This window comes from Nansenia antarctica (assembly GCF_963989245.1).
Source record: "Nansenia antarctica genome assembly, chromosome: 5".
Taxonomy (NCBI): domain Eukaryota; kingdom Metazoa; phylum Chordata; class Actinopteri; order Argentiniformes; family Microstomatidae; genus Nansenia; species Nansenia antarctica.
The window spans coordinates 29207549-29219355 of record NC_137690.1 but is presented as its reverse complement, the minus strand read 5'-3'; the positions used below and the strand labels follow the sequence as shown (position 1 = coordinate 29219355).

Sequence of the window (11807 nt, the reverse complement as noted above, 5' to 3'; positions counted from 1 at the left end):
AATGCATATTTGGTGAATAAAGTCACCCTTGGCACTCTAGAATGTCAACAATTTCAGCGACTTTATTCACTGAAGGAGTAAATAATGCAGATTATAAAGTAGCAGCCACCCAGCCACAGAGCTCTCTCAGTCACAATACTACAATACCTAAAGACACACTCATATCTTTACATTATATTGTGTTAGAAACATTACCACATTTTCCATTATTTGATATGGATACACTAATGTACGATTCTACTCTTCTTACACAGGAGTATGCCAGTGAGGTGTGAAGGGAGGGCAGACAGGCAGGAATCAGCTGGCAGCAGCATACACCAGGGCCTTGCAGCCAAAACTCACCATTCAAAAAGAGATAGCAACACATTCATTCTCTGAACGTGCTGGTATCTCTGAATGTGCTGCTATCTCTTTTTGAATGGTGAGTTTTGGCTGCAAGCATTGGAAACAGTTAAATTGGAGGCACATTCAGAGATACCAGCACATTCAGACTCCAATTTAACTGTTTCCAATGCTAGCCAGTAGCCATAAAGTATGGCTGAACAAGATTGAACGAGATGACTTGTTGTTTCTCTTTCCATAATGTGAGGTTTAGATTATGTGAAACCCCACTCCGCTTCAGATAGACGCTCGATGGACCTCCAGAACCGGTCAAAACCCCAAAACACACAGCAGGGGCCGTGGCGCTGGTGTTCTGGTTTTGGTGTGTAATGGTAGATATTATAAAATACAGAGTGTATGGAAAATATTCATGATAACAATGTTCTTTGATGATAATAAACATGATTTATGACAATGAGCAATGACTATCCAAAATTCTTACTTCTCCTCAGTCCTCACTAGTAGTACTAGAACATTGATTAGTTCACAGACTATTATAGGGATAGTTTTTTAACCATATTTTGACATGCTTAGAGCTAGTGGAGCAGTGAATAAAATCATGACACATATGTAACAACAACGTTTCAGGAATTTATTATATTGATGATTACTGATGCTGTATTGACATTGATTACTTTGAAGTGTATCATGCCACGGAACATTTTTCCCTCCAGATATTAGTGTATTCAAAATCAAAACATTTCAACATTCTGACTTTCATAGAACTCATTAGAAGATAAATAAATGTAACAGCCTGCTCTGCTTAATTCGAGACGATCTTTCAGGAAAGCCGTCAACCTGGAGGTGAAAGAATTAATCAAGAGATCCCTCTAGTGGCTGTTTACAGTCATCGCATCGAGAGTTGGCCACGAATTTCAGTCCAGTCAAATTCTCTATCATAAAAACACATCCACGCGTTGAACATACTCAATTTGAAAGCGTACATGTAGCTGTGACAGACGTTTGAAGTAGATTGCTCGTTCACTAGTAAATTGATCCTAAAAAAAAAAAAAAAAAAAACATAGTGGGGTTGAATAAAAACACAGATCGAAGAAGGATTTACAACCGGTAATTGTCGATTTTGAATGCACCCCAAGGGTGCGTTCGTAAATTCACGCAGGAAATCAGACGTGCTCTATGACGTTGGACGCAGTGTGCGCTCCGGCAGTCTCAGAGCAAGTTTACGAACGCACCCCCAAGTAAACTGCACGTGGACGCTTGACGTTTCCATAGCTACGTCATATCGTTAGGGATGGTCGGCCATGTTGTAGGAGAGCGTCTCTTCCCTGCGCTGCGCTGTGCTGTCAGATTAGACCAGAGGGGTAATCCGCACAGGGGATGCGGAGGGAGCGCTAGTCAGCTGCACCTACACACGGGGCTCGGATGACTGTTGCCACACAAACCGTTGGAAACACGCGTAAAGATTATTATTCGAACGCATGGGTCAACTCATACTATCAATTTGATCATGAGACATTCTGACAACAGTGATTTGTTAGCTAGCTCAATGAGCTAATTAGTCATTCGTCAATCGGATAATGTAGTTTAACACTACTCCGAACAAGTGGGAAAACCGGATTAGTCTGCAAATAGCTCCGACTTTTGCCACTCTTGGCAGTTTAGCACTTTTTGTCTTCAATCTGTTTTTCTTTTCTTTTCTTTTTTTTCATTTTTTTTTTACATCACACTTTTAGTTTAGGACTTGTTGATACGGACTAAGCCAGCTACCGACCCAGCTCACCTCATCAAATCAGCACCTTTTTTCTTGGAAAAGAAAGCAAGTATTCTTCAGCCTCAACATCATCCCGTCCAGACGGAGTGTCCAGCTGGTCCTGACCCAGCAGGCTAGCAGAGCTAGCTCAGCACACTTGTTGCGTCTGAGTTTGGAGGCAAGGCGAAACCAAACATGTCAGGAAAGGATAAAAACAAAGACAAAGACAAACAAGAAAAACAATCTACAACTGAGCGGCTCGTAAAAAGTGAGTCTTTTCTTTGTAAATGTATGCATGCATACTGTATGTATACTGTATGTAAATGTATGCATGCATACTGTATGTATACTGTATGGAAATGTATGCATGCATACTGTATGTACATGCTTTACCAGCAACATCAGTCGTTTTGTCATTTCATTGTGAAGTACAGCCGGTGGTGTGCTATGGTCTGTGGGTAGGCTATAGCTGAGAGGTGTTAGTGTCTTATGTTCTAATTTTCTAATGCAGTCTGGATTAAGTTAAGAATCTAGAATAAATCAAAGTGATTTATTTGACTGACGTCAACTCAAGTCTGTTCTAGTGACACACCACCACATCCTCGAAATGTCTTATGTCCTTCTGTGTGAGAGATGTCATGTGTTAGAAGGCTTTCAGGACGGGGCTTTCTGCAGGTTTGACATGATGCTTGTCTGGACAAGGTGCCTGTGAGCCTTCAGCTCTGGATCACGGAGGTTAGTGGTGTCAGCTGACACTCCCAGATGTCCAGTTTGTCCGCTGACTTACTCTGGGTCCAGGAAAGTGATGGACTTCTGTACTTGGTGACATCATCTGTCAGGTTTCAATTTGAGAGGGGTGGGTGGGGGTGGGGGTGGCAAACCGTGGCAATGCTTCTGTTTGCCATGGTCCTAAATATAATGAAGCTAGTTGCCGGTGTTACTTCCATAAAAAATAAAATAAAGAAGTCATAGGCTTGGCTAATACTGCACATGTGATGTCATTATTATCAAATGTGTTGTTTCCCCCGAATGCCATTCTTGGTAACAACATGATGTTGAGTGTTTAGACATTTCCCATGTGCCCCTGTCACAAGGGACGCGGAGGAGGAGGAGGACTGTGAGAGGTCTACTGTTGTTGTGATTAGTCGGACTTGAGTGGATTCCTGCGCTACGGCTGTTGTGGCTCCCTGGACAGGCAGGACCTCATTAGCGCCGCCCGCCTGCCTTGGACAAGACACTTCAGCCCAGCCCAGCCAGAGCTAGTTCCCCAGAGACACCTCCTCTGCCAACACAGAGACAAAGAGAGACAGACAGACAGAGAGAATTGGAATGCTTAAGTGTGCGCGTGTGTGTGTGTGTGCGCCAATCGGGGGAGAGTGAGTGGTGGTGTGCCCAACATGACCCAGCTGTGTGAAGGGGAGTGGGAATGGGAGAGTGAAAGAGCAAGAGAGGTGGGTGTGGTGGGTCTTTTCAGCCAGCCAGGACCAACGGGTGTCCCAACTTGGCGGTGTGCTGCTGTACCAGGGTACCAGTACCAAGTCTGACTGTTTGCTGCTCTTGTGGTAGTGTGGTGCAGTTGATTGGTAGTCTACTGCACTTTGATATGACCTACCTATGCTAGGGAGGCTGTGGTGCAGATCGGCGGTTCAAGCCCCGGCTGGCCACATGTCGAGGTGTCCTTGGGCAAGACACTTAACCCCAAATTGCTCCCAATGAGTGAATGGTAGCTTGCTGCCATTGGGGTGTGGATGAATGGGTGAATGAGAGGCCGTTGTAAAGCGCTTTGGAATAAGGCGCTATATCCTTTTACCTCTGCCACTGGAGCTGTGACATGAATATCAAATAGTTGTGTACAAGTATCATCCAGAATAGCCTAAAATCTAGGCCTATGTTTTCTTTTTTTTAAGGTGACTTCATAATGTAATAATGTCCCACTTCATTGATTGAATGTACGTTTTTAGAGGATGATATTATAATCATTCAGGAATCAGCATGCTCTAAGATGGAGACTCTGTACAGGGTGCTGCTACCATTGTCAGCCTAGTTCTAGACCTAGTTCTCTGTCAGAGAGGCAGGCCTAGCCTGGGTACAGAGAGCACCGCGGGGCTCCCTACACTGACAGCCAAAGATGACCACCACCACCACTCTGTCTGTATTGTGTTTTTGTTTGTTTGTTTAATTTGGTTGAGTAATACACTTAGTGATTAGGGCATTGTTGATGGGAGCAAACAATTGATCAAAATCCTCCCGTAGCCACAAACTGCCACTGCCTTGATTCTTCAATTAGCCTATTCATACTGTGTGTGTACGTGTGCGTGTGCGTGTGCGTTTGTGCTTGCGTGCGTGCGTGCGTGCCCTAGCTCCTTTTTGTGCTGTGTCTGAGGAGACAATACAGTGATTTATGATAGTAGAATGGATTCAAAAACCGTGAATTGGAAGCTTTGTCTCTTGGTTGTTTGTTGTCCTGCCAGTGCAGGTGAGATGTTGGCTCAGTCCCTTGTTGAAACAATCCCCATTTGTTATGAAGGAGAGGCCCATTGAACGTTCATGGTAATTAGATGACCAATCTGCAGCGCAGTTGAAGAGACACAGTGTCGACTATCCTTATGCTCAGTTTTTTCGTTGTTCATTCGTCAGGCCCAGAGTTTTAACCAATCGTGACCACCTGACCAGAAATAACTCCAGGTGCTGCTAGCCTAGTTATAGTGGTCTGCTGTTGGTTAAGAGTTGAGCTTGTCAGCCCCGCGGTGGTGTAGCGGTCTACGCACTGGCCACTAGTGCATGCTGCCCACCGGGGCCGGGGTTCGTATCCCGGCTCGCCAGATCCAGATATGGCCGAGGCACACGGGAAGCGGCATATTGGGCGGCCGCTTCCGAGGGCGGTATAGGAGTATTTCTGGACAAGGATCCGTCGCGCAACACCGCCCCCTGGGTGCCGGAATAACGGTGCTGGGCTCGAGGAGCCAGTCAGCTAGTCTGCCTGGCGGCCTCTTCTGGGACTGCCGGCCACGGGGTCGTGCGGCGGATCCTATGCAATAGGCAGGGGATAATTGGATGCTAGGTTGGGTTCAATTGGCTACCAAATTGGGTGAAAAAGGGATAAAATCTAAAAAAAAAAAAAAAAAGAGTTGAGCTTGTCTCGTTGTAATGTATCCGTTTTAAATTCAATTCCAACAGTAAGCAGGTGACCGCTGCAGGCTGTGATCACACACAGGTGACTCAAGAACAGGAGGCGTCTGTGATGCGGGAGGTAGTACCGCCGTCTAATGTTCGCAAGGCCCCGGCTGGCCACATGTCGAGGTGTCCTTGGGTAAGACACTTCACCCCCAAAATTGCTCCCAATGAGCGGGCCGGCGCCTCGCATGGTAGCTTGCCACCATTGGTGTGTGAATGTGTGTGTGAATGGACCGTGAATGAGAGGCTGTTGTAAAGCGCTTTGGAATAAGGCGCAACGTAGTCCATATTTAACATTTAAGAACAGCGCTGTGATTCGAGTAATCTATGATTCAGCAGCCATCTTTCTTCAGTCAGATGGCGTCTTCCTAATACATCACCTGTTATCATGTCAACAGTTCTTAAAGGCGTGCAAGTTAGCCTAGCTACTCCCATGTCCTCGCCCCTCCTCCCTGTCCGTCCGTATGGTCTTGGAACCGACGCTCTGCTTCCCTCCAGAGCATACCTCCACAGTGGGGGCTAGGCTCTTAAATAAACACACTGAACCTGGAATCCTTGGCTAATAGAGGCTTTGCCCTAATCTCTTCTTAGCTCTCGTACCCCCAGCTTACAGTTCCTTTCGCGGCCTGCCTTGTAGGCCCAGGGGCGCTTACCGTTTATTTATACCACACTTGTCAGAGCATGACAGCTTGTCCTGATCATACAGGTAGCCCAATTGTGGAGCAATCCCACCGCGCCCACGGGCCGGGTCAGTGCCAGTAACCCCGCAGACACCTCCACCGCTCAGCCCACCACAGCACACAGCCAGCCAGCCAGCCAGCCAGCCAGCCAGCCAGCCCTGCACTCAGAGAAATGGAGCTGCACTCGCAGACTTGTATTACGCTATGTCTAGGTCTGTCTCTCTTGCATGCACGGCCATTCGTTAGAGTACGACAAGCTGTGTGTCAGATCGTTAAACTCAAGGCTCCATACGATCATCGCAGGCCACATTGAACAACTCAACCTACCCCCTCCCCCCCCCCCCCCTCCTCCATAGGCCCGCCTCTCAAGCCCAAACCTGAGGCGATGGTAGGTAAAGACGCATCGCGGTTCTGCTGCAGCACATAGTCAGGTGACACGGCGCTGATTAACACCCACGCAAAAGCTCATTAGGGCTCAGCCTCAGATCGCTCATATTGAAGTCTTTGATTTGTGTGGGTGTCATAAGTGGCCCGCGGCCTCAGCGTGACTTCCTGTCGTTCTATATAATGTTTCTCATTAAGCAGACACTTCTTATCCCCAGTCACTTACAGTGCGGAGGGTGCCTGGCTGCCTGCTGTACATGCTTTGGATCTACGGTCCCACAGGAGAGAAAGACGCTATTTTAGCGTTGTTACGGCCGTGTTCTACCATGGACGCTGTATGTACGGGGGTTGGCTAGTGGCCCCCGGTCCCTCTGGTGTTAGACCCAGGATCTGGCAGACAGGCAGGCAGACAGACAGACAGACAGACAGACAGGCAGGCAGACAGACAGACAGACAGACAGACAGACAGACAGACAGGCAGGCAGACAGACAGGCAGGCAGGCAGACAGGCAGAGAGACAGACAGAGAGACAGACAGAGAGACAGGCAGACAGATAGAGACACAGACAGATAGACAGACAGACAGAGACACAGACAGACAGACAGGCAGGCAGAGATACAGAGAGACAGACAGACAGACCGGTAGATAGACAGACAGACAGACAGACAGGCAGAGACACAGACAGAGAGACAGACAGACAGACAGGCAGGCAGACAGGCAGACAGACAGAGAGACAGACAGACAGAGACACAGACAGACAGGCAGGCAGAGATACAGAGAGACAGACAGACAGACAGGCAGGCAGAGATACAGAGAGACAGACAGACAGACAGACCGGTAGATAGACACAGACAGACAGACAGACAGGCAGGCAGAGACACAGACAGAGAGACAGACAGGCAGGCAGGCAGGCAGGCAGGCAGGCAGAGAGACAGGCAGACAGACAGACAGAGACACAGACAGACAGACAGACAGACAGGCAGAGACACAGACAGACAGACAGGCAGGCAGAGATACAGAGAGACAGACAGACAGACCGGTAGATAGACAGAGACACAGACAGACAGGCAGAGACAGACAGACAGACAGACAGACAGGCAGGCAGGCAGAGACACAGACAGGCAGGCAGACAGACAGACAGGCAGACAGACAGACAGACAGACAGACAGACAGGCCGGCAGGCAGGCAGGCAGGCAGGCAGGCAGGCAGGCAGGCAGGCACGCAGACAGACAGACATCTGAGGGAACAGTCTGGACCACGGCTGGTTGAATCTGATCTGGCAGCAGATCTCTGGGCCTAGTTTGGCAACTGCCCTGTGTTGTTATGCCACACATGGACACTCCCTCTGGGGATGATTGTGCAGATACGGTGGTCTAAGTCCTCCACAACACCATAATCCCATTCACCTACAGGCCGGAGTTAAGAGGGTCTTGGATCTGTCATTGTTTTGGTTAGGCCGCAATGCAAATGAGACCAAATTAGACCAGGCACCCTGGTCTGTAATAGGCCTAGATGAAGACACGGCTCTGTGAGATTATAGGTCAGTTAAAGGGATAGTTCACCTGAATTACCCTGACATGAGTTAATGGACAAGGACAGACTTGTTTAGGGATGTCCCGATCCCATTTTTTCACTACCGATACCGATACCTGGGCTTCAGGTATCTGCGATACCGATATCAATCCGATATTTGTATTTATTGTTTTACTCCTGAATAATAACAAATACTTCCCCAGTATATAGTACACAACAACAGTTGGCTATTAAAGACTGCCAGCCTTTATTCAAGCAACAAAACAGTACTCTGCAGTACTCAGTGACCAACTGGTTTAAAGTTAATGCAGCATTCAGCATTGTAGAAAAAAAAGAGTAACTGTCTGATTTCTAGTTTTAGTGCCTTCAGGTTTTTATTCTATTTGTCTTCTCTTACAAATGGCAAATTAATTATAGGACCCTTTTAAAAGTGTAGCCTAGTGACGCTGCTGGTGAGACCAGAAACCAGTCGCAGAATCGAAGGGGTGTCAACAATTTCTGGTTTTCGTTTTTTTCATAACAGGCAACTTGAAGTTTTAAAGTACCCAGTCCATATAATATACAACAGTTTAACGATTACTAAATACTTATAATCTGTGGGTTGGATTCACTGTTGCCGGAGGCTACCGGTAATTGATACCTGGCTTTTAAACATACTTTCGTTTTAGAACGAAACGTTAGCCGCTAGCTGTTAGCAGCGTTTTTAGCAGTCACCATTCTTGAGCTGTACAAACATTCAAATACTCGTGTCGTCTTGAATTTTTTTCCGATTTCAATGTATGACGCATCATTTGAAAGCTTACCATCTGTAGTTTCAGACTATGTAAACAACCGAAAAAGTACGTAAGCAAATGGTTTATGATTTCACCAGCTGGCATCATGACATTGTCAGACTCATTACACACAGGTAGCTCCTAGCCAACTGTCATGCACGCGACCACTGACCACTACTGTTGTCATCACGTGAGTGATACGCCAGATCGCGGGCCCCAGATCGCCGCCTATTTTGTTTCTAGTGCGATCTGCGATCCAGCATTCAGGACCAATATCGCAGCGATATGCGATATCAATATCGGATCATCCCTAGACTTGTTACTGGAACAGCGAATTCTTTTTTCAGCCAAAACCCAAAGTCAATGGACCCTGAATTAGCCTGTTTGAAATGTCACGCTCAAATTAATTGAAATGAAGTAGGCTACTTGATTTGAGCGACAAATACCCGTCGGATGCTCCGCTTGAAAAGGGTGGTTTCACTTCGGTTAGAAACGACGCATCCATCACTTTGCTTCGCTTCACTTTTGGTGAGAACGCTGCTCGAGGCAGTCTATAGGAAAACAACAGCGCAGGCGTGTTGATCTGGATAAGAGAGGGACGAACGGGCAATTTTCTATTTTTCTGACCAATCAACTACCACGTCTGTTGCTTCGATTGCGTATGTTACTTCGTTTACATAAAGGGCTGTGAGAACGCAAATCAGATAAATAATTTATGCAACAATGTTGCGAACTCATCCACTTGCTCCGGGTCTCCATTCGGACTTTCATGTGAGAACATGACCTTAGTTACAGTGCCCAGATCAACGAAACCAAAGTGTGGTGAAGTTGAGGGGGAAGTTTGTCCTTGTCCATACACTCATGACAGGGTAATGGTTTTGGAGTTTGGGTGAACTATCCCTTTAACTGATAATCATCTGAGAAGCTCTACTTTCACCTAATAATGATTGTTTGATTTAAAATGCTAATGTTTGGATTTTCGAGCCAAAAGAAGAACAAATGCTTCACTGTCCCATTAGTTATGCATTAGCCTATGCAGGATAACATTTTTTAAAATAAAAATGGAAATAGAAATGTTTATTGATGTATTGCTTCATCACCGGCCTGTCTCTCTGGCTGCGGAATGTTCTAATGAGAGAAGTGTTCTATCTTATCTGTTAGTCATCACATCTGTGTGGATTAGCATCGGAACGCAACGCGTCTTCCTATTTAACGAACAGACACTTGCCTGTATCCTAGCTGCGACGCATTCCCTCAGCTTCATACCTGCCTCACTGTGTATTAATAGGCTACACATGACAACATTGTCATTTCATCAAGCAACCTTTCGCACTCGCTGCAAGGGATTGTGGGACTATAGAGGCGATTACTAGGCGGTTCAGACGAGGTGAGGGATTTTTCTGCGCAGCGTCTTTGGGACCTTGCGTAGCATTCTCAGCGCAATGACTACTTCCTCTTGAGACCATAACTTCACAGATCAGCCACACTTTAAATGTCAGCCCTCCTGATAACACCTTGTGACGATGCAGCTTGACACCTGCTTCCCTGAGATGCTGCTGCACACTAGAATCTAGGCTATGTTTGCTATGCTTGAATATGAATGATCTCATGTCTCAAGAATATTGTTGTCTGGTTTCTCAAATGTGTGTGTTGGTGAAGGAACATATGTTATGCTGTTGCCCAGCAGCACAAATAAACAAGCTAATATCGGACGTAGTGCTGTGTGAAATACCAAATGACCATTGATTGTAAATGCAGGGATGTCATGGAGTAGAGTAGAGATAGGACCTTATGGACTAGAGTAGAGTATAGTAGAGTAGAGTAGAGACCTTACCTTATGGACTAGAGTATAGTATAGTAGAGTAGAGACCTTAAGGACTAGAGTAGAGTAGAGTAGAGACCTCATGGACTAGAGTACAGTAGAGTAGAGACCTTAAGGACTAGACTAGAGTACAGTAGAGTAGTGACCTTACGGACTAGAGTACAGTAGAGTAGTGACCTTACTGACTAGAGTAGAGTAGACTTATGGACTAGAGTAGAGTAGAGACCTTATGGACTAGAGTAGAGTAGAGACCTTATGGACTAGACAAGAGTAGAGTAGAGTAGAGACCTTATGGACTAGAGTAGAGACCTTATGGAGTAGAGTATAGTTGAGTAGAGACCTTATGGACTAGAGCAGAGTACAGTAGAGATATTATGGACTAGAGTAGAGTAGAGACCTTATGGACTAGAGTACAGTAGAGACCTTATGGACTAGAGTAGAGTACAGTAGATACCTTATGGACTAGAGTAGAGTAGATACCTTATGGACTAGAGTAGAGGAGAGTAGAGATCTTATGGACTAGAGTAGAGTAGAGACCTTATGGACTAGAGTAGAGTAGAGACCTTATGGACTAGAGTAGAGTACAGTAGATACCTTATGGACTAGAGTAGAGTAGAGACTTCATGGACTAGAGTAGAGTAGAGACCTTATGGACTAGAGTAGAGTAGAGTAGAGACCTTATGGAGTAGAGTAGAGTAGAGACCTCATGGACTAGAGTACAGTATGAATGAATGAATGAATGGACTTTATTGTCATTGCTACAGTACAGGTACCAAACAACGAAATTTAGGAGGGGTAGAGACCTTATCGACTAGAGTAGAGTACAGTAGATACCCTTATGGACTAGAGTAGAGTAGATACCTTATGGACTAGAGTAGAGTAGAGTAGATACCTTATGGACTAGAGTAGAGTAGAGACTTCATGGACTAGAGTACAGTAGAGACTTCATGGAGTAGAGTAGAGTAGAGTAGACACCTTATGGACTAGAGTAGTAGAGTAGAGACCTTATGGACTAGAGTAGAGTACAGTAGATACCCTTATGGACTAGAGTAGAGTAGATACCTTATGGACTAGAGTAGAGTAGAGTAGAGACCTTATGGACTAGAGTACAGTAGAGACTTCATGGACTAGAGTAGAGTAGAGTAGACACCTTATGGACTAGAGTAGAGTACAGTAGATACCCTTATGGACTAGAGTAGAGTAGAGACTTCATGGACTAGAGTAGAGTAGAGAACCTATGGACTAGAGTACAGTAGAGACTTCATGGACTAGAGTAGAGTAGAGTAGACACCTTATGGACTAGAGTAGAGTAGAGACCTTATGGACTAGAGTAGAGTAGAGACCTTATG

At 45.9% G+C, this 11807-nt stretch overlaps 1 protein-coding gene across 1 annotated transcript in view; it reads left to right on the top strand.

Annotated features, from left to right (window-relative positions):
* Positions 1–2287: 2287 nt before the first annotated feature.
* Positions 2288–11807, top strand: part of ppp3cca (protein phosphatase 3, catalytic subunit, gamma isozyme, a) — a gene marked incomplete at its 5' end in the record, with an annotated part of 41403 nt that continues 31883 nt past the window's right edge. Inside the window, 1 exon segment of the mRNA XM_080532598.1 lies at positions 2288–2360. Within this exon segment, the coding sequence (XP_080388724.1) occupies positions 2288–2360 (73 nt within the window).